The sequence below is a fragment of the Hemiscyllium ocellatum genome, chromosome 2 (genome assembly GCF_020745735.1).
Source record: "Hemiscyllium ocellatum isolate sHemOce1 chromosome 2, sHemOce1.pat.X.cur, whole genome shotgun sequence".
Taxonomy (NCBI): Eukaryota; Metazoa; Chordata; class Chondrichthyes; order Orectolobiformes; family Hemiscylliidae; genus Hemiscyllium; species Hemiscyllium ocellatum.
Genome location: NC_083402.1, coordinates 68,124,925 through 68,147,544, shown reverse-complemented (window position 1 = coordinate 68,147,544; position 22,620 = coordinate 68,124,925). Strand labels below are relative to the sequence as shown.

The 22,620-nt window shown below is 41.4% G+C and overlaps 1 protein-coding gene across 1 annotated transcript in view; it reads right to left on the bottom strand.

Annotated features, from left to right (window-relative positions):
• The window catches only part of LOC132827770 (small conductance calcium-activated potassium channel protein 2), a 145,773-nt gene that overhangs the window by 56,177 nt on the left and 66,976 nt on the right, over nt 1-22,620 (bottom strand). Inside the window, exon 5 of the mRNA XM_060844476.1 lies at nt 13,194-13,223. Coding sequence (XP_060700459.1) covers nt 13,194-13,223 — 30 coding nt within the window. The remainder of the gene's footprint in view (nt 1-13,193; nt 13,224-22,620) is intronic.

Sequence of the window (22,620 nt, the reverse complement as noted above, 5' to 3'; positions counted from 1 at the left end):
GGTTCTTTCACTGGGGGTATTCCATACAGCGAGGGTGCTACAGGGCCCTCAGTGTATTACAAATATACCCAATCAGAAGAGTCTTCCTGTGAACCCACAAGATGGACACTAGGATATACCTGGCACACACACTGTATTGTGCTGCGTTCATCCATCATTGGCAAAATACCAGCCACAGTATGAACTGGTCCGAAGTGGTCAATTGGCCCAGGGACAGGTAGCTATCCATCAGCTTTTGTGCTGCTACTAAAATTTCAGCAGTGCTAGGAAGGTAACTGGCATTGTCATCCTTGATTATCTCCCCTGCTTTTATTCCACCCACCTTCCTGCACACTCTCTGCAGACCCATCAAACCCTGGTCTTGGTCTCTGACTGATGATAAAGTGAATGTACACAAACCAAGACTTGGATTTATGATTAGTGGGTACTGAATCTGACAAACTAGCTCAGAGACTGAAAATACAGGAAACATTAACAACATTCACTGCTATGAATCTAGTGGTTTCATAGGAAGGATATATAGAATTATAAGTTTTTATTTCCAGTTATTTATGGATACTGAAGGTAAATTTCAAACCGATGATGACATAAAATCAAATGAACAAAACATCAAAATGACACTGTAAACATTTATGCAAATGAATTACCCAGAGAAAATCACAAACATAATAAAAGGATATTTGGATATTATAACATGACAAGTGAGAATTCTTTGCTTTCATATTTCTTATTATGACAAAAACATTTTCTTTAGCAAATCAAGAGACTTGGATTTCTTGACTCACTAAGTCTTAAGAACTAAAGTCTGTCAAATTCTGAGGCTTACAGCTATCAGCATTGTACCTCAGTGTATGAATCCTGTGTAGTGGGGATAAGGACGCTCTTAAATCTATAGTCTTCTATGGTCACCTTTTATCTTTTTGATTTTAATAGTTCATTCTCTTGATTTTTAACTTGTAGCTCTATGATTTTTTAAAAAATCTTTACGATCCTATCAATAAAAAATAAAATAGATTCACCTTGTGTGGAGTCTATAATTATAAGCCAGGTTTTGTGTCATGTCTCATGGTTAGTATGTCAATATACCTCTAAGGAACTTGCTCTTGACATCGTCACTGTATGTGACTTGAATGTATAAAGAGCTCCACCTTACCTTGGAACACCTGAAGCATGACTGTTTGTAGCAATCTAATAGCTTCATGTTAGCCCAGATACTTAGTTCCCATGATTATAATAATTTGTGTGTAATAGTTAACTGTAATGGACATTTGTTGGATTCTTCAATACTTCAATTTGCACCGCACAGTTTCTTATGTTGCAGAAAATAACAAGCTTTGCTGCATCAGGTAAAAGCACCTTGTTGAATGTAAAATCATACCATGTTAGAGCAGTAGCCATTGGTGAAAGAATCCAACATCTGGGTGGAAGATGTTTGGAAAACTATTGAAAACCAACTAGATAACAGCTTTAGACAACAGAGAATTCTTAAGCACAAGCCGTTTCGGTGATTACAGATAGCATACAGATTTGTAGAAAGGGAATTGGCCAACAAAAGGACAGGACAAACTTGTTTTTGATTGAAGCACAAGTTTTTTTCAAGATAACATAAGTTTTAAAGATTGCCTCAACTAAAAATACAAAGGCTGCAGTTCACTTTTCTGCTGCAATATAAAACAGAATCTGCTACGAATAATCCGTCTTTCAGATAATTGGTTTCAGATAATCGAGGTTCCCTGCATTCCTTTACTGTCGCTGGGTCAAAGTTCTGGAATTTCCTTGTGGGTCTACCTACAGCACATGGGCTGTAGTAGTTCAAGAAGTAGTTCACTACCATCTTCTCAAGGGCAACTAGGGACAGGAAATAAAATGCTAGCCAGCCAGCGATGTCCATGTCCCATGAGTGATTAGAAAAAACAAATCAGTCATTAAGCAATGGGAAATTTAGAGAAGTAATCCATCTCAAAGATGTGATCTTCCGATGTACTGCAATTAGGTCTGTTGATAGTCAAGTCCAGGAAGTGATGTAGTACGACATCTTAAGGAAAAGGAAACACCATTTCTTCCTTCAAGAAAGTGCAATGGAAAGATTCAGGAGGTGCATAGAGGGGGGTTGAACAAGATGGAACAAAATGGTATAATTCAGAAGGTTGACCACCACAGGATCAACGTTAGTCCATCATATGTTTTGAAGAATGATGGTGCCATAAGAGTACATCCTTTGTCAAACCTTCCGTTGAAAGGGATCTACACAAAATATTGACATTAGAAAAATTAACTCTTAAATTTTATGAAGCAAGAATCTTTTTCAAGCTCTTGCGAAAAATTGACACTGTATGTGCATTTAGCAGAGTTCATAATATTCAGGGTAGTGCTGGTTCTGACTGTAACCATTTGGGTTCTCATTTAGCCAGGACACATTCCAGCAGCACACAGACAGGATTATTTAATTGACTGCTATGTTTGCATTGCTAATGATATCATGGTCATGGGTAACACCAAGGCCAAGCTTGATCCCAACTTTCATTTGCTGATGACTGCAGTGTGATAACACAAAGTGCCAAGTCAACATCAGCCAAATAAAAACCTATTGCTCCATTTTCTCCACCCACTGGGTCAGTCCTGATCAAGAATGTTAAACAAAAGTTAACTACAAAGGATGAAGAGGCTTTGCCATGTTGCCTTGGATTTTTAACTTTCACTTCATGTTACCAATTTTTCAGACAACCTAATGGATCTCTTCTGAGAGACATACTCAACAAGGATATCCTTTACATATTGCAAGAATGCCACTAATTCATCTTAAATTCTCTAAAGTTGGTTTGATCAGTAAAATCTTGCTTACTATGCTGTGACCCCAAGAAGGACAAGATCCATGAAGTGAATGCATCACATAAAGGCTGAGGCACATCTTCTGACAAACCAAAAAAGCCTATTGCTTTTTATTCATGGGTCATGTAATCTGCTCAAGCCAACTATTCCAACATACAGTGTGAGAGGCATTATTTCTGGTATTTGGCATCATGCAGTTTCAAACATTCCTCTATGGGAAGAAATGCACCTTTGAAACACCTTTGAAATGCACCTATGAAGCCATTCAAATTGATCTACAGTGGATGACTAAAAAAAATTCTCTATTCCTGAGATGCTGCCTAACCTGCTGTGCTTTGACCAGCAACACATTTGCAGCAGTAATAAATACGTAATCATGTTTGTAGCATCTACTTGACAAGTTGAAAAATGTGTTGCTGGAAAAGTGCAGCAGGTCAGGCAGCATCCAAGAAGCAGGAGAATCGACGTTTCAGGCATAAGCCCTTCTTCAGGATTCCTGAAGTAGTGGGCGGCACGGTGGCACAGTGGTTAGCACTGCTGCCTCACAGCGCCTGAAACACGGGTTCAATTCCCGACTCAGGTGACTGACTGTGTGGAGTTTCCACGTTCTCCCCGTGTCTGCGTGGGTTTCCTCCGGGTGCTCCGGTTTCCTCCCACAGTCCAAAGATGTGCGGGTCAGGTGAATTGCCATGCTAAATTGCCCATAGTGTTAGGTAAGGGGTAAATGTAGGGGTAGGGGAATGGGTGGGTTGCGCTTCGGCGGGTCGGTGTGGACTTGTTGGGCCGAAGGGTCTGTTTCCACACTGTAAGTAATCTAATCTAATCAGATTTCTCTTGATCTACATATCAATAAAGTGGAAGACACTCTCAAAACAGATATGCTGTACTTTGCAACTATTCACTCTGCCTCTGGCAACTACTAAAAAGGGGCAACAACAAGACTTGCAGAAGGTTATTATGGAGGGGATAGGCCATTAATTGCATTAAATTAAGCAAGTTCAATCACTTTGGCCACACAAAGAACAACTTGGTTACCGCAAGGGCAAAAAGTCCCAATTCCAAAAGTAATATGCCTGTCTCTGGCCAGAGATGAATCAGGATATTCAATGAACCCACGTGAGTTATGCTAAGTTTATCAACCCCAGCTGCAGAAGGAGCCTCTACAAACACATCATGTTCTATGCACTCCCTGGACAAAACTATTAATAGACCTAAATGCAGAGAATCGGGAAGATCACATCTTTGAGATGGATTACTTCTCTAAATTTCCTATTGCTTAACAACTGATTTGTTTTTTCTAATTGCTCATGGGACATGGGCATTGCTGACTGTCCAGAATTTTACTTCCTGTCCCTAGTTGCCCTTGAGAAGGTGATGGTGAGCTGCCTTCTTGAACTACTACAGCCCATGTGCTGTAGGTAGACCCACAAGGCCATTGGGAAGGAAATTCCAGAATTTTGACCCAGCGACAGTAAAAGAATGGTAATATATTTCCAGGTTAGAATGGTGAGTGGCTTGAAGGAGAATTTGTTGGTGGTGGTGTTCCCATCTATCTGATGAACCTTGTCTTTCAAGATGGAAGTGGTCGCAAGTTTGGAAGGTGCCATCTAAGGATCTTTAGAACATAGAACATAGAAAAGTACAGCACAGAACAGGACCTTTGGCCCATGATGTTGTGCCAAGGTTTAATCCTAATGTAAAATATAGTAACTTAACCCCAGCACCCCTCAACTCACTGCTATCCATGTGCATGTCCACCAGTCGCTTAAATGTCCCGAATGACTCTGCTTCCACCACCACAGCTGGCAACACATTCCATGCAGTCACAACTCTCTGCGTAAAGAACCTACCTCTGACGTCTCCTTTATACTTTCCTCCTAATATCTTCAAACTGTGACTCCTCGTACCAGTCAATCTTGCCCTGAGGAAACGTCTCTAGTTATTGACTCTATCTATGCCACTCATTATTTTGTACACCTAGATCAGGTCTCCTTTCTTCCTCCTTCTCTCCAGAGAGAAAAGTCCGAGCTTATTCATCCTTTCTTCATAAAGCAAGCCCTCCAGTCCAGGCAGCATCCTGGTAAACCTTCTTTGCACCCTCTCTAAAGCCTCTGTATCTTTCTTATAGTAGGACGACCAGAACTGGACACAATATTCCAAGTGTGGCCTCACCAGGGACTTGTAGAGCTGCACAAAACTTCACAGCTCTTAAACTCAATCCCCTGTTAATGAAAGCCAAAACAGCATATGCTTTCTTAACAACCCTATCCACTTGGGTGACAACTTTGAGTGATCTATGTAGTTCCACACCCAAATCTCTCTGTTCCTCCACACTGCCAAGAATCCTGTCTTTAATCACATATTCAGCATTTGAGTTCAACCTTCCAAAATGCATCACTTTGCATTTATCCAGGTTGAACTCCATCTGCCATTTCTCAGCCCAGCTCTGCATCTGTCTATGTCGCGCTGCAACCTGCAATAGCCCTCTTTACTATCGACAACACCTCCAATCTTTATGTCAACTGCAAATTTACTAACCCACCCCACAACCTCCTCATCCAAGTCATTTATAAAAACTACAAAGAACAGAGGTCCAAGAATAGAGCCCTGTGGGACCCCACTCAACGCTGACCTCCAGGCAGAATACTTCCCATCTACAACCACTCTCTGCCTTCTGCCAGCCAGCCAATTCTGAATCCAAATAGACAAATCTCCCTGTATCCCATACTTCCTGACTTTATGAATGAGCCTACCATGGGGAACCCTATCAAATGCCTTGCTGAAATCAACATACACATACACCACATCCACTGTCGTCAACCTGTCTTGATACCTCCTCAATGAACTCAATAAGATTTGTGAGGCATGACCTGCCCCTTACAAAGCTACGCTGACTGCCTTTAATCACACTATGCTTTGCCAAATAGTCACAAATCCTATCCCTCCGAATTCTTTCCAAAACTTTGCTGACCACAGACTTAAGACTGGCTGGGCTTTAATTTCCAGGGATTTCCCTATTACCATTCTTGAAAAGAGGAACAACAATTGCCTCCTTCCAATCCTCTGGTACGACTCACCAGCAACTTAGTAACCTCCTTTCTCGCTTCCCGGAGCAGCCTAGGATAAATCTGGTCTGGCCCTGGAGACTTATCTATCTTAATGTTTTCCAAAATTTCTAGCTCATCAACTTCATCAATCTTGATCTGGTCAAGACTGTATCCCAGCTCCTCTAAGTTTTCATTTACAACAAGTTCCCTTTCCTTGGTGAAAACCATAGCAAAAAACTCATTTATGGCTTCCCCTATCTGCTCAGACTCCACGTACAACTTCCTTCTGCTATCCCTGATCGACCCTATCTTCTCCCTGATCATTCTCTTATTCCTGACATACGAGTAAAATGCCTTTGGGTTCTCCCTAATCCTTCTTGCCAAGCCTTTTTCGTGCCCCCTCCTGGCTGTCCTCAGTCCAATTCAGAGCTCCTTTCTAGCAAGCCTGTAATCCTCTAAAGGTGGTGAAACAAACAACATGGTGAGAAGTGGGCAGCATGGTGGTACACTGGTTAGCACTGCAGCCTCACAGCGTTAGAGACCTGGGTTCAATTCCTGTCTCAGGTGACTGACTGTGGAGTTTGCACATTCTCCTCGTGTCTGGGAATGGGTCCGGATGGGTTACTCTTTGGAGGGTCGGTGTGGACTTGTTGGGCCAAAGGGCCTTTTTCCACTACTGTAAGTAATCTAACCAAAAACAATGAATGGTTAATCCAATATCCCAGAGCCTGATAATGGACCACCGTTCACTGGCAAACTATCCCAAATGGGGAGCGAACCATATCACATTGTCACCCACTATCAGTGTCCAAAACAGTCCAGAACATATGATACATCGAAGTAAATCCAGGAGCATTATGCATCAAACAACAAAGCAAATCTTTCACATTGCATCATTACCACGCCTGGGACAACTTGTGCTCAGAAGCCAAGTGCAACTGGCTTCACCCAGCAACTAATTGCCTAAACATTCTGACAAACAGGACTTTCTTCTTCACAGATAAAGGAGAATGAAAGAGGTAAAACATTACAAAAACTACACAATGGACAGGAAATGCGAGCTAGAAACAGAACAATTTGGATATCAGCAAAGGCTTCTAGAATATGAAACCAGGTCAGATCATAATAAGTCATTGCTGATCACAAAGCTCGATTGAGAAAGAATAGAACCTAAGCACAGTACAATAATCTTGCACAGAGGGAGGAAGGAGGCTTCGATGATGAAGATTATGTGGTGATATTGAGTGACAGTAACAAAAAGGTTGTCAAACAACTGCAGCAGTGAACAATGCAAATATCTCCATTGCTCATAACATTGTTACTACATCATAATATGTCACCTGAGGTTATAAAGATTTCACCCTGCAAAATACTCTGTAACATAGAGTCATGGAGTCATAAAGATGTACAGCACAGAAACAGACCCTTCAGTCCAACTCGTCTATGCCAACTAGATATCCCAGCCCAACCTAGTCCCACCTGCCAGCACCTGATCCATATCCCTCCAAACCCTTCCTATTCGTATACCCATCCAGATGCCTTTTAAATGTTGCAATTGTACCAGCCTCCACCACTTTCACCTGCAGCTCATTCCATACACAAACCACCCTCTAAGTCTCTTTTATATCATTCCCCTCTCACCCTAAACCTATGCCCTCTAGTTCTGGACTCCCCCACCCCAGGGAAAAGACTTTGGCTATTTACCCTATCCATGCACTTCATGATTTTATAAACCTCGACAACATCACCCCTCAGACTCCGACCTCCAGGGAAAACAGCCCTAGCCTATTCAACCTCCCCCTATCGATCAAATCTTCCAACTCTGGCAACATCCTTGTAAATCTTTTCTGAATCCTTTCAAATTTCACAACATCTTTTCGATAGGAAGGAGACCAGAATTGCATGCATAATTCCGGCATTGGACTAACCAATATACTGTACAGCCGCAACATGACCTCCCAACTCCTGTACTCAATACTCTGACCAATAAAGGAAAGCATACCAAATGCCTTCTTTGCTATCCTAGATCAGATGGCCTGTCTGACCAAGATTCCGTTGTAATGAGGTAACCTTCTTTGCTGTCCACTACACCTCCAATTTTGGTGTCATCTGCAAACTTACTAACTATACCTCTTATGCTCACATCCAAATCATTTACATAAATGATGAAAAGTAGTGGACCCAGCACCGATCTTTGTGGCACTCCACTGATCACAGGCCTACAGTCTAGAAAATAACCCTCCACTGCAATCCTCCGTCTTCTATCTTTGAGCCAGTTCTGTGTCCAAATGGTGAGTTCTCCCTGTATTCCATGAGATCTAACCTTGCTCATCAGTCTCCCATGGGGAACCTTCTTAAATGCCTCAGTGAAGTCCATATAGATCACATCTACAGCTCTGCCCACATCAATCCTCTTTGTTACTTCTTCAAAAAACTCAATCAAGTTTGTGAAACATGATTTCGCACGCATAAAGCCATGTTGACTATCCCTAATCAGTCTTTGCCTTTCCAAATACATGTACATCCTGTCCCTCAGGATTCCCTCCAACAACTTGCCCACCACTGAGGTCAGGTTCACTGGTCTATAGTTCCCTGGCTTGTCCTTACCGCCCTTCTTAAACAGTGGCACCACATTAGCCAACCCAGTTTTCCTGCACCTCACCTTTGACAATGATACAAATATCTCAGTAAGAGGCTCAGTAATCTCTTCCCGAGCTTCCCACAGAGTTCTAGGGTACACCTGATCAGGTCCTGGGGATTTATCCACTCTTGTGCATTTCAAGACATCCAGCACTTCCTCCTCTATAATATGGACATTTTTCAAGGTATCACCATCTATTTCCCTACATTCTATATCTTCCATGTCCTTTTTCATGTATCACTTGAAGTAAGACATGCTATTTAAAGCAAACTATTCTAATCTAATGGCTTAATATTGGCTAAGATGCATATAGCCCTGTGAACGTAATGCTTGTACATAACTGTTGCTGTAATAAATATCTGTTGAATTCCTGAATACCTCAATGGTCATGTCAGATATGGGAGATAACATGAGCTCTGCCACATCAGGTAAAACCCCTCTATTGAAGGCAAAATTACACCAGCAGGATGGAGTAAAACTATAGAAATAGTACATGCAATAACATTTATTTAGTTTTCTTTATTCAGAAGGGACATGACAATATTGTGTTATATTTTTATAATTGCAGACATTTCCAAAATTTTTAAATATCACTTTTAATGTGTACACATATAACAGGAAGAAATGATGAAAGATAAATCAACAAGTAATAGGGACCTGGTAATCACCTATCACATTCCTTGAGGTGTCAACTGCCCAAGTTTATCTTTATTCAAAATCTTTTGCCTTGCTGAACAGGTCCTGGCATTGTTGCACCTTTCACATTGAGGTAGACATTCTCAAAGATGAATGCAAAGGTGTGAGTCAGGCCATACTTACTGTTGTTCATACGTAGTTGTCTCTGGAACAGTGACACCTCTTCAGTGTGTCATGAAAATTAGTAGAACATATGCACTCCTGTACATGTAATTGGAAAGGCAAGGACTGATTAGGAATAGTCAACATGACTTTATGTTTGGGACATCATGTCTCACAAACTTGATTGAGTTTTTTGAATAAGTAACAAAGAGGATTGATGAAGGCAGAATGGTTGATGTGATCTGTATGGACTTCAGTAAGGCGTTTGAGAAGGTTCCCCATGGGAGACTGATGAGCAAGGTTACACCTCATGGAATACAGGGAGAACTCACCATTTGGATACAGAACTGGCTCAAAGGTAGAAGACAGAGGGCTGCGGTGGAGGGTTGTTTTTCAGACTGGAGGCCTGTGACCAGTGGAGTGCCACAAGGATCAGTGCCTGGCTCCATACTTTTCATCATTTATATAAGTTTCTTGCCCCACAAGGCACAAGCAATTACAGACGCACTCCATGCCCCAACTCAGAAATTTCTGAAGAAGAGTCACTGGATTTGAAACATTAACTGTGTTTTCTCTCCATACATGCTGCTAGACCTGCTGAGTTTCTCTTGCACTTTCAATTCTTGTGTTAGAAATTTTAGTGTTACACTAATTGCTTTGGTGAATAACTAAAATAATTCTGTTTGAATGACCAGGGTGAATGTTTCTCCAAATGTTGATGATTGCATTACACAGCAGTGCTGCTTAGAGTCTGAAACGTTGAAAACTTTTCTTCATGTACCAAAGAAATCACAGGGACAAATATAGGAAGAATACTTTAACTTCTTTGTCAAGGATAAAATTTGTATTCCCCTTTTATTCTCCAAACAAGTTTAGCAATTACTTATAAATTATTGATAAAGTACTGTCTTAAATAATGATCCAAAGGATTTTACAAAGCTCTACAAATGATAATGAACATAATTGTTGGAATTGCCTAATGCTTTGTTTTGAAATTACATTTTCCATTATGATTAAAGCTAAAGTTGAATTAAATTGAAAGTAATTTAATTTTGTTGCAATACTGTCTTGCATTCTAAAAGTTGTAATGCATTTATATTCATGCAAATAAGTAACCATCATAAACTAGATGACATTACTTTGGGAATCTAATAAGTATGATCAATTCATACCAGTGAAATGAGCTATTCTAAGTAAGTAAAACCAATAATTAGAAATAATATCAGAAAATAACACTATCTTGCACTTTTGGAACTTGGGAGTGAATTTTACTTTTTTCTTTCACTAAGTGTGAATTGCATCAGGTTTTATGAAGGGATTCTCACTGCAGGGCTGAATGAGGTTTCTCATTGTATCTTTCAAAATGCACCTCATTAACTACCTACCCTGCTCCTATAGCATCTCTTACAATTGATTGTAACTCCATTCTGTCATGTGCCTTTCCTGGAACAACTCACTCCTCACTCAATAACTGCCAAAAGACTAGTATTCTTTGTATAGGGGCTGTTGTGCACCCAGACAAGTGTTGGTAATTTGATGTTGCCCCCCTCAACCCCCCATCAACAATGTAATGCTAAAGGAACCACAAAGCTATGCTGTCCACAACACAGTGTAGTTGACACTCCACCAAACATACAACTCCATCCTCTCAACCTTTGTGCTGCTTAATCACAACGGCCATAAACTTTACCCATCCTTTACCAATCCTGCCTGAAGATCCTCTCTGAGTCACCAATATTGTTTTTCCATTGCTCACTGGCCAACTGCATCTTGTCATTGTTCAGTAGGGGAAGCATTCAGTCAGGTCTGAACATGAGCTTTAATTGACAGCCACAAAAACAGAACACTAAGAAACAAGTGAAGGCTGCAGTTTGTCCTGACAATGAGAATCAATGTCGGCATTGTGCCTGTGACAGTGCATGATGGTCTTCCATACCCAGCTCATATTGATTAGATCTGGGTGTCAATCAGGTCGTGACTACCTTGTATCGCCTGATGAAGCTGAGCTCTGTCATGAGAAAAGGAGAGCCTCCTCCAGCTCAACATCCTCATTCTCCTCCTCAGATGCCAGCTCTCATTTCTCCAGTTCCTCAGTCTCTATTAAGTCACCTAGTTGCCAATTCTAATTGTGCAGAATGCAGTATGCCAGGATGATTTGGCACACTCCATCCAGACAATGCCAGGGGGCACCACTAGACCTCTAGTGCTGCACCTTTAGCAGCCCTATCATCTGCTCTAAAGTGGTACCCCTCATTACATGAGGAGCAACGTGTTGAAGGTGCTGTGCTGGCTGTGTGACCAACACATTGTATCAAAAGAAGTATTTGCTGCATTTTGACACCCTTCCCATTCCAAAACCACCTCAACAATTCCATTTTCCAATAGATTCACGGTGCAGCAAAATTCCCATCATCCCACTGAACTCTTGAGATAAGGATTTGTCTCACGAATGATAGGACTCTTCCTTTACATGATTAACACTAACTTCTGCATCACTGAGATGAGAATGTTAGTTTAGCTTGCACCAATGGCATGGTGAAGTCTGTCTTTGACCAACATATGACAAATGAACATGTTCACATTCAATATGCATCACCCATGTGCAAAGAAATGATTGGAAATGAAATGTAGTGTAGGTTTGCAAAACATGTTCGATGTATTTACTCCTGTGATCAAATGTCCAACAAACATGGATCCTATGCTTTCGCCCAATAAAATTACATTTACGTCAACCAGCATTGTCTCAGCCAGTTCCCATTTCATAACGAGAGTACAGCAAAGTGATGGCAGGGAATGCATACACCATCAATATAGGCTCCGCCTGGTTGCCAGGTACTCCCAGAGTGTACCTATTCTCTTTTAACTTGTACTACTCCCACAATCCATTTGCACCCAGCAACCCCCATGTGGAAACCCATCACATTAAACTTTACCTCCAACTGTCCTTCCTTCCCCCTGACATTCCACTTTTAATGATGTCCACCCTGGTCTTCTACAGTCTCTGAGGGGGCCATGGTGGTGATCACTGTCAATAACATCACCATCTCACGCAGTCACACCCCCATCTGGAATGTTGTTCCACATGCCCCTGCAAACCCTGAGCTTCCTTCCATTATCATTCTTGCTCCCACCTTTGGCTTTCCCAAGAGCCGTAACTCCCCCACCCCTTTTGTCAGTGATGCCCCTACAAGACTCTTTTGCACCTTCTTTAATGATCAACGGTGTGCCCAAGGACTATATTAAACCTAGACATGTGACTGACCTGCGATGATCAGTCCTGAGACATGACTGACCATGGCTGACCAGATGGTTGACTGCTGTTCCTGCAACTCACCAAATGATGACACACGATGCTCCTGAGTGTTACTGTTGTCCCTCCAGGATGGACTGTTGCCTACTCTCCAAACTGCAGGCAGATACATCTCCTCATAGGGGAACATCCCAAGCTGACAATTGACCATGACCAGACCACCAGATTGTGTGCAGAGTGTAGCCATAACTGATGGTACCAGGATCCCCTGACTGGTAGTGCCCCCACCCCACCCCCTTCCGACACCATGACTGGACTGAGAACTAGCCTGCACCCACATGGCCATTTGACTGAATAAATGTGCAGTTTGTTAGGGTGTTAAACTGGTGTCTTGGTGTGCCAAACAACTAGCTGTAGGCTTCCTTCCCAGACAGACACCTACTGGCAATCAATGTGCTGGTGTCTCTGTTTGAAATAGCACATCAGTACAGCTACACTGATAGCCTTTGGCAATCACTGAATTGTCAACACGCTAACAGGCACAGTATGGCATGGATGCTGCATATGTGCAGGTACGCATTAAGTGAACAAGCGTCAAGAGAGCAAGCAAGCCGCCCTGAGATTTAACCTGGTGTAATCCGAGAGCTGGGTATCTGTTCTTCTGCACACAGTAACCCTGAGCACCTTTCCAATGCTAGTTGCCAGTGAGCCCAGAAATGCAAGTCTCTGCTTCCTAAGCAGCCTGCCAGATTATGATGGATTTTTCAAGATGAAAAGGTTGGTGAAATTGCCTTTGGATATTTAATAAAGGAAGAATGAGGAGGAGAAAGGGTCTCACTTGTTGGTATATTTGCCCAGGATCTTGAAGCAGCAATTCTGCTACCACAGCCTCAGTGAGAAAAAGTGCATTCGAAGAAACCCTTTCACCAAATGGATGTGGGTGGAAGCTGCTGCATGTTGCAGTCAGTACTGCAGCTTCAGGGCAGTGAAAGGATAGCACTGCCAGGGACGGTGAAGTCAACCATGTCCATTCGTCTGTATGTCATATTCTTTCAAGACTACAACAGGCTAACTTACAATATCTCCCAGTTTGTCATCCACTGAATGAGGAAGATCACTGAATCTCAGTACACAAACAGAGATGAATATGGTTTATTTGTGTAGTAGCAGGCAGAATGAACATGCACTTCACCCAGTGTAGAGGCTTCCCTTTTGTGTAATGATTGCACCCATCTATCTTTGCAGCAATTGGCCATCAATTCCGTGCAAAACCATAACCAAAAGAGCCCCGTTTCTTCAATGATGAGCTGTGAACAACTATCTTGCAGGTCAATGCCCATGAGGTTGGCAGCAGTCATGATGTCTTTATTCTGTGCCAGTCTGTTGTGCCATCTGCATTAAAAACAACTACTCTCTGTTCACCACCTGATGCCTACTGTGGTGAGTCACTAATGCTCACAGGATAAACAAAGGCCATGCTACCAGATGGAATGTGATTGATTTGCCATCGTGAGGACATACCTGTTGCAACTGTGTGTATAGTGAGCGATATATAGAAAGCATTATATGGTGAGCAGTATGTAGTGAGCACCTTCCACCCTACAAACCTTCGCATAAACCAAATCATCCGCCGACATTTCTGCCACCTCCAAAGAGACCCCACCTCCAGGGATATATTTCCCTCCCCACCCCTTTCCGCGTTCCGCAAAGACTGTTCCCTCCATGACTACCTGGTCAGGTCCACGCCCCCCCTACGACCCATCCTCCCATCCGGGCACTTTCCCCTGCCGCCACAGGAACTGTAAAACCTGTGCCCACACCTCCTCCCTCACCTCTATCCAAGGCCCTAAAGGAGCCTTCCACATCCATCAAAGTTTTACCTGCACATCCACTAATATCATTTATTGTATCCGTTGCTCCCGATGCGGTCTCCTCTACATTGGGGAGACTGAGCGCCTCCTAGCAGAGCGCTTTAGGAAACATCTCCGAGACACCCGCACCAATCAACCACACCGCCCCGTGGCCCAACATTTCAACTCCCCCTCCCACTCTGCCGAGAACATGAAGGTCCCTCACCACCAGACGTCTGGAGGAAGAACGCCTCATCTTCCGCCTCAGAACACTTCAACCCCAGGGCATCAATGTGGACTTCAACAGCTTCCTTATTTCCCCTTCCTCCACCTCATCCTAGTTTCAAACTTCCAGCTCAGTACTGTCCCCATGACTTATCCGGACTTGTCCGACCTGCCTAGCTCCTTTTCCACCTATCCTCTCCTCCCTGACCTATCACCTTCATCCCCTCCCCCACTCACCTATTGTACTCTATGCTACTTTCTCCCCACCCCCACCCTCCTCGAGCTTATCTCTCCACGCTTCAGTCTCTCTGCCTTTATTCCTGATGAAGGGCTTTTGTCCGAAACGTCAATTTCGCTGCTCGTAGGATGCTGCCTGAACTGCTGTGCTCTTCCAGCACCACTGATCCAGAATCTGGTTTCCAGCATCTGCAGTCATTGTTTTTACCTACAATATCAGGGCGGGAAATCCTAATTCCCCATTCATTGAAGGTCACACACTTTACCTTCTCTCTTTTTCTGGGCATTATGAGATACTCTTTGATAGCATGTAAGTTAACAAAAATCAAAACAAATATTCTAAATGAAATTTTGAACTAAATCATTCAGTATTCCATAAAAAGTCATCTGATCAGCCTTCTGTATTTCCTTAATGCCAATCCCCTGGGGGCCTCTGCCTGTCCTCATGCTCTGAAACAGTGCTATGCCAGTAGCTGCAGCAGGGCTGCAGGAGGCTGCTTATTTCTGGATTTTTTTTGGTGGGGGGTAGGGGGTGGATATTGGTGGGTGATACAGATGAGATTTCAGGATGACCTTGAGCATTCTGGGCTGCAGAAAGTCAGGCTTTAGACTGCATCACCTTTGCATGGCTGACAGGTAATGATGAGGGCACTATCCAGGTTGCATTTCCAGGACAATGAACACTAACATCCTGAGAGGGGAGAACAGATTTATGTTCCATGGTGCCAACATCCTCCTGAGGCATCTTAGCAATTGCAGCATTGTCTTGGGGTCAGATTGTTGGATGGCTATGAGACCCTGCAATCGCTTTACACACTGGCATCTACAGTCATAATGGCCACAGGCTAAGCTTGTATGTTTTAATATTGTTAGCATTTGTTGTTATCATATTCTTGGTTTCCTTGTGTAGCCAAAGAAAATCTATAGAGTCTACTGAGCTGAGCAACAATACTGACCAGATATCCCAACCCAATCTAGCCCCACCTGCCAGTACCTGGCTCATATCCCTCCAATCCCTTCCTCTTCATACACCCATCCAGATGCCTGTTAAATGTTGCAATTGTACCAGCCTCCACCACTTCCTCTGTCAGAGCATTCCACTCATGCACTACCCTCTGTGTGAACAAGTTGCCCCTAAGGTCTCATATCTTTCCCCTCTCACCCTAAACCTATGCCTTCTAGTTCTGGACTCCCCCACCCAGGGAAAAGACCTTGTTTATTTATCCTATCCATTCCCCTCGTGATATTATAAACCTCTAAAAGGTCACTGCTCAGCCTCCCATGCTCCAGGGAAAACAATCCCAGCCTATTGTGGGCAGCATGGTGGCACAGTGGTTAGCACTGCTGCCTCACAGCGCCAGAGACCCAGGTTCAATTCCCATCTCAGGCAACTATCTATGTGGAGTTTGCACAATCTCTTCGTGTCTGCGTGGGTTTACTCCGGGTGCTCCAGTTTCCTCCCACAGTCCAAAAAATGTGCAGGTAGGTGAATTGGCCATGCTAAATTGCCCGTAGTGATAGGTGAAGGGGTAAATGTAAGTCTGGGTGGGTTGCTCTTCGGAGGATCGGTGTGGACTTGTTGGGCCGAAGGGCCTGTTTCCACACTGTAGGGAGTCTAATCTATTGAACCTCTCCCATTAGCTCAAATCCTCCACCCTGACAACATCCTTGTAAATCTTTTCTGAACCCTTTCAAGTTTCACAACATCTTTCCAATAGGAAGAAGACCAGAATTGCATGCAATATTCCAACAGGGGTCTAACCAATGTCCTGAGCTCATGAGCCAGAACAAGAGCTCCCAACTCCTATACTCAATACTCTGACCAATAAAGGAAAGCATACTAAATGCCTTCTTCACTATTCCATCTACCTGTGACTCCACTTTCAAAGGACTTTGAACCTGCCCTCCAAGGTCTCTTTGTTCAGCAACACTCCCAGGACCTTACCAATAAGTATATAAGTCCTGCTAAGATTTGCTTTCTCAAAATTCAGCACCTCACATTTATCTAAATTAAACTCCATCTGTCACTTCACAGCCCATTGGCCCACCTGATCAAGATCCCATTGTAAGCTGAGGTAACCTTCTTCACTGTCCACTACACCTCCAATTTTGGTATCATCTGCAAACTTATTAACTATACCTCTTATGCTCACATCCAAATCATTTACATAAATGACAAAAAGTAGTGGACCCAGCACTGATCCTTGAGGCACTCCACTGGTCACAGGCCTCCAGTCTGAAAAACAACCCTCCACCACCACCCTTTGTCTTCTATCTTTGAGCCAGTTCTGTATCTATCTGTAATATGACCCCACCCTCTATCAAGTTGGCTTTCATGTCCTCTGCCGTAGATGCAGCCCACTTGCACATGATGACTCATCGCATATAAGCTGCCCTTTTAATTATAGTGTCAATATCTGAGGTGGCAGTTTTGAGTGATGGAAAGAGTGATGGTTGTTCTTCGTTGCTGTCTTTCTGCTTTTTCATCTCTTGTTCTTCTACCCGTTCCTAGTCAGATAGCATCTGAAACAAGAAAAGCAAATGCTACATGCTTACACCAAGTGCAGTTTGCATGTCAAAATGGATTATGAAGTGAGGGGGTGGAGAATGAGATGTAAGGAGATGCAAGTGTGACTATACCATCACTATTAATAGCTTCATCTCACACCAGTCATACCACTCCAATATTTGTTTCCATCATCTAATGTGGTTCAAACTCCATGAAGATAAATCAAGTAAACACTGATTGGCTGAAGCTTGGAATAAATTGATAACATGTTTTGCTTCACAGTAAGTGAGATGTGCAGCATAATTAGACTTGTTTGTTCAAACAAAAAAAACTTCCAAGACAATCAAAGAACAAGTTATACTTTGCCCATCAGCGAGTGGCTTGACCTGAGCTGAAAAAGGTGGGGCAAAATTCAAAATCCCAAAGTAGATGCAGAGATTGCAATACACAATTGACCAATGCTAATTCCCTTCAATGTGGACAGGAAGCACAATTGTGCTTTCTGCATCCCACTGCTGGGCACTTTGTTGTGATTAATGCCACAACAGAGGCTCAAGCAATAATGACACTCGCACAACTTAAAGCTCATCTTAAACGTCTTCATGTGAAACTGCCTGCAGGCTGGAGCAGACAAAGGGGAGAAAGTCTGAGCAGGAAGAACCCTTAATAATAGTTATTAATGTAAAAATTGGAGAAGTGTAGAGATGATGTCTATCCACAAGAGGCCAACCAGACAAACCCTGAGAAGGTAAAGGGCCAGGTAACCATGACGGTCAATGACATCAAAGTAGCTTCAAGACCAGGATGCAGTTATCCAAGAAATGTAATTTTCTCACATAGGTGGTTATGGTTCATCATCTTCCTTCACTCGCCCATCAACAGCCTCTATGAGGCATGACTCATGTTCATAGTTTCACTCAACTTTGTCCAAATGGCATTGTTCCAAACTGTGCACCACATGTCACAGCTTGTGCACACTGCCAACTATTCAACCATGACAGCCACAACACCCCAAAATATTATACTGCACTTACCAACCTTAACACCCACTTTCATTCCGAACATGTGCTTCATAACTGGAGACAGTAATACCTGACCAGCAGGGAACAGGCTTGGTTTCATATCCTTGCCTCCATGTAGGAGCTGCTATTCAATATTATGTTCAGATGAAAATATCAAATGAGTACAGATGACTCCACTGAAGCCACAGATATTTACAGCAGATCTGTATTTGTAACATCCCTCCAAAGCTTTTAGTGTTCTGAGAGAAATAGCCTTAACTACTAAAGTTGTTTTTTTCCAATTCAAAGTCCTAAGATTGAATACTATTTTATTTGTCCTCCTGTTTTGCTTGTCAAGGGTCTTACAATTACTTGAATGCGTGCAAACCAAACTGACTAAAATGTTCTGAATGCATTGATACCATCCTAAGCGTTGTATTTTCAATTTAATTTGTATTATTCAAACAATTTTTCCTAAAACTATATTTATTTTTCCAATAATCTCGCCACACTCTCTGTCTTTGATCCACTGTGGACTCTGCATCTCTTTCATAATCTTTGGACATTATTATGCATGCAGGGCACAGAATTCAACAACAGCTAATATTGAATGACAACAGTTTTGTAGGTTCAGAAACAAATTAAGATCAGAATACAATGCCTGCATATAAATTGAATACCATACAGATTATAGATATATGCTGGTAAATTATAAGGCATGGTGATTTGAATTGGAAATAATAAATATTGGTGCAACTAGTTATATGAACAGGAAGGGAATTTATAATGGAGTGCATAATACAGCACTAGTGTCAATATATACTAGTCTGGGACCTCCAAACCTGCAAGCTCCTCACAATGAAGTGGGGAGAGCAGCAGGGTAGTCCATCTTTCCCTGCAATTAGGTCATATGGATGAATTATAACTCCATTTGTAAAAAGGTCATTTCAAGGTTGTGTTTTTAAATGTCTGATTTTGAAATAATAGAATTCTGTCTGAGATACTGACTACAACTTTCAATATTCACAACTTAAACTGGCATATCCTGCTAATGGGGAAGTGGAAATGTTCAGTATCAGAACTGCCATGCTCCCTCTTAAACAGGCACTATTCAGAGTAAATTATGGTTCTACCCAATAACTGGACATGACTGCAATTGTAACATAATTAGATCCAGGGTCCTTCCAGTGCACTCAAATTCTAACTGGACTGTACACAAAGGGCCTGGAACTTTTTGAAGTAACAGTAGCCAGCTGGTAATCTCATTGCTTGAAAAAATATATATGAAGAATCATGATCTAGCTCTTTGAAAACAGTGCGCTATAATCTGCCTTGAAGATTGTAGCTGTAACAATTAAAGGTTGAATTTGTGTTTTGTTTTTGAATATGTTTGGCTTTGGCAGGCTGTGTAAACCATAGTAACAGTGTTGGAAGATTATCCCACAATTGCATATTTTAAGTCAGAAAACATTTGTTATACTATATGATTGCTGGTTTACCTCATTTTTTTTAAGGATGTGCATATGGATTACTTTTCTCTACTTATTATCATAGCGTGCACAGCAGCTTCCTGTGGTATTAACTCCTCACAGAAGAAAGCAATTATGTTATTTTTCATTCTAGGTTAAATCACCAGTACATACAGAAGGATATCAAAAACTGAATGATAGAAATGAAGTACCAGTTGCCAATTAACTATTTATGGAAAAATGAACAAGTAATGAATTGTGCCTGCAACAAAAACAGGAATGGCTGGCAAGACTCAATTGATCTGGCAGCACCTACTAGAAGAAAGCAGAGACAATGTTGTGATGGATCTTCTAATTGCCTGAGGAATGCCTTGGGTATCTCCTCCTGTGGAGGTACATCTTCAAATATAATCATACCTTCCAAAGGAATTAGGGGATCTACTGTGTGGAGTTTTTAATACCCATTAGCTTTTCTGCTGTTCTGGAACTGTTTGTGATTACTGCACATCCTTTGGAAAAGACCTTTTCTTTCCACATATAACATATTTTGTACCACAGTGTTGACATGGACTCTTAGCATCTGATTCTTTCTTCCTCTCCACAGAGGAGAGGACCTGCTGAGCGTTTCCAGCAACTTCTGTTTTTATCTCTGATTTCCTGCATTTGTAATCCTTTGGATTATTTTTCTTAATATTTGATATTTTGTCTACTTTTTGTGTTGTGTTGCCATGTGTCTTTTGAGGGTGTTTGTACTGTTGCTCTTCTGTAGTAAAAGTTCTTCTTTCCTGTCAGGATTGTCCATGATTTTTCCTAGCCTCTGATTCAAAGATAGATTCGATAGCTTTTTCCAAAGTTAATTCTTACTTGGGTTATAAAAGATCTGATAATGACTGACCAAAAATTCCAACTATAATTCTGTCTCCTATGAATTCTGATTGCAAGGCTCCATCCACACACGTTTGAATCTGTACAGCTCATTAGTTATATTGTCAACAGAATCCCCAGGAAGTTGTACTCTTCAGATAAATCTTACTCAATTAAGGATTGTATTTGCTCTTAAGTTAAATTTGTTATCAATAGAATTTTATAACATTGTCAAAAGTATCTATATCATTGATTTTCTTTTAAAACACCATCTGCTGAAGAGCTTACTCATAAAGTAGTGTATTAACCTCTCCTAATTCTGATTTGGTTCCAGTTTAGAAGCAATTCTGAAATTTAACAACTGTCTTCACCATAAAAATCCAGTGTTGTATTTTATTATAACTATCGATGATGTGGAATCTTCAAGGAAGTATTATGTCTTTTTCCATTTTTCAATTACTGTGAAAGAGTATTAAGTATATATAGTTTCAATTGCATTTTAAAACCATCAGTTTATCTCATGTATTCAGGAATATACTTTGATTTTAAATTACTGTGAGGCTTGAAAGTGTGCTCAGTTTTTTCTTCATTTGCCACTCAATTCAACATCATTGCTGAGCTGTAACAAATTTTAATAAAATTTTAAATTAGAATTGCTTGTTTTTCTGTTGTGATTTATTGCTTCCAAATCCTTTTTTTTGCAAAGCATTTATATTTTTAAAACTAAATTCCTGTACAATTATAATATTATTCTAATACAGATTTTCAAATTTTGTTAATATCTTAAAAGTTGTAAATTTTTTTCACTCAGAGTTGTCCAACAGTCAGCCCATAGATGTGATCCGCTAAGGGTCCTATGTGGCCTGTGAAGTCCTTGTTCAGAATTCAATCAAAGGCTCTGAGTTAGGTATATAGGCATTTGCAGTGCAAAGATGGCCACTTAGCACATTGTGTGTCCAAGATAGTTGAAGATCTGACATTAGTGCTATTTTCCAGCTCTTATTACATAGTTCTGGAAGCTATAATAATCCAAATGGATAGCTAAATACTGTTTAAATATGTGAATGTTTCTACATCAACCACCCTTTCAGGCAGTGAGCTCAGCCACTTCCTACATAACCTTGAGTATCTGCTACACCCAGAACACACTTCCACTGGGAAAGGTGCAGAATGGTTTTAGACATTGCTGCTTAGCTTTAAGTAGTCATACAAACTCAGGTCCCTGCTGAGATATATAATTATTCAACAGCGTATTCAGTCATGCACTGCATGCTTCAATGGTAGAAAATAACACTATACTGCATGATCGTCAATTTTGTGCCCAAAGTAACTAACTGTTAACAGGATGATTTTGAAATCACTAATATATTTTTACACAAACACTCACTTTCTAATTAAGGTGATCAGTATTTTGCAAAGAGTATATTTCTCAAAGATCCTGTTTTCAAGTATTCATTGCTGAATTTTAACATTTCATACAATCATAGAATGACCATAGAGGATGAGGTCATACAGCCTATTGCATCTGTGACAATTGCCAGTGAGAGCAATCCTTCTGATGACAATGCATGCAATACTGAGTAGAAACTGCAGATTATCCCTCATCCATTCCAATATCGTCCATGCCTTTGAATATGTTCCTCTTTATTCCAAAGTCAAACACATGCTGATCTGTAGTTCTATAAGGACTGCATATTTCTGTATTTTACTCCATTCATGCATTTGTTTGCCTGGATTGTGCAGATTTGTCATAGTATTCCACCATTTTGGATAGCAAACACCTTTCGCACTTCATTCGTATATGTTTATTTTCCATTAAAGAGCAGAATTTACCATCTTTGAACAATTTGTCTGGTCTTCACCCAAATAGTGGTGGGATCAATATTCTTGTGGGTAGGAT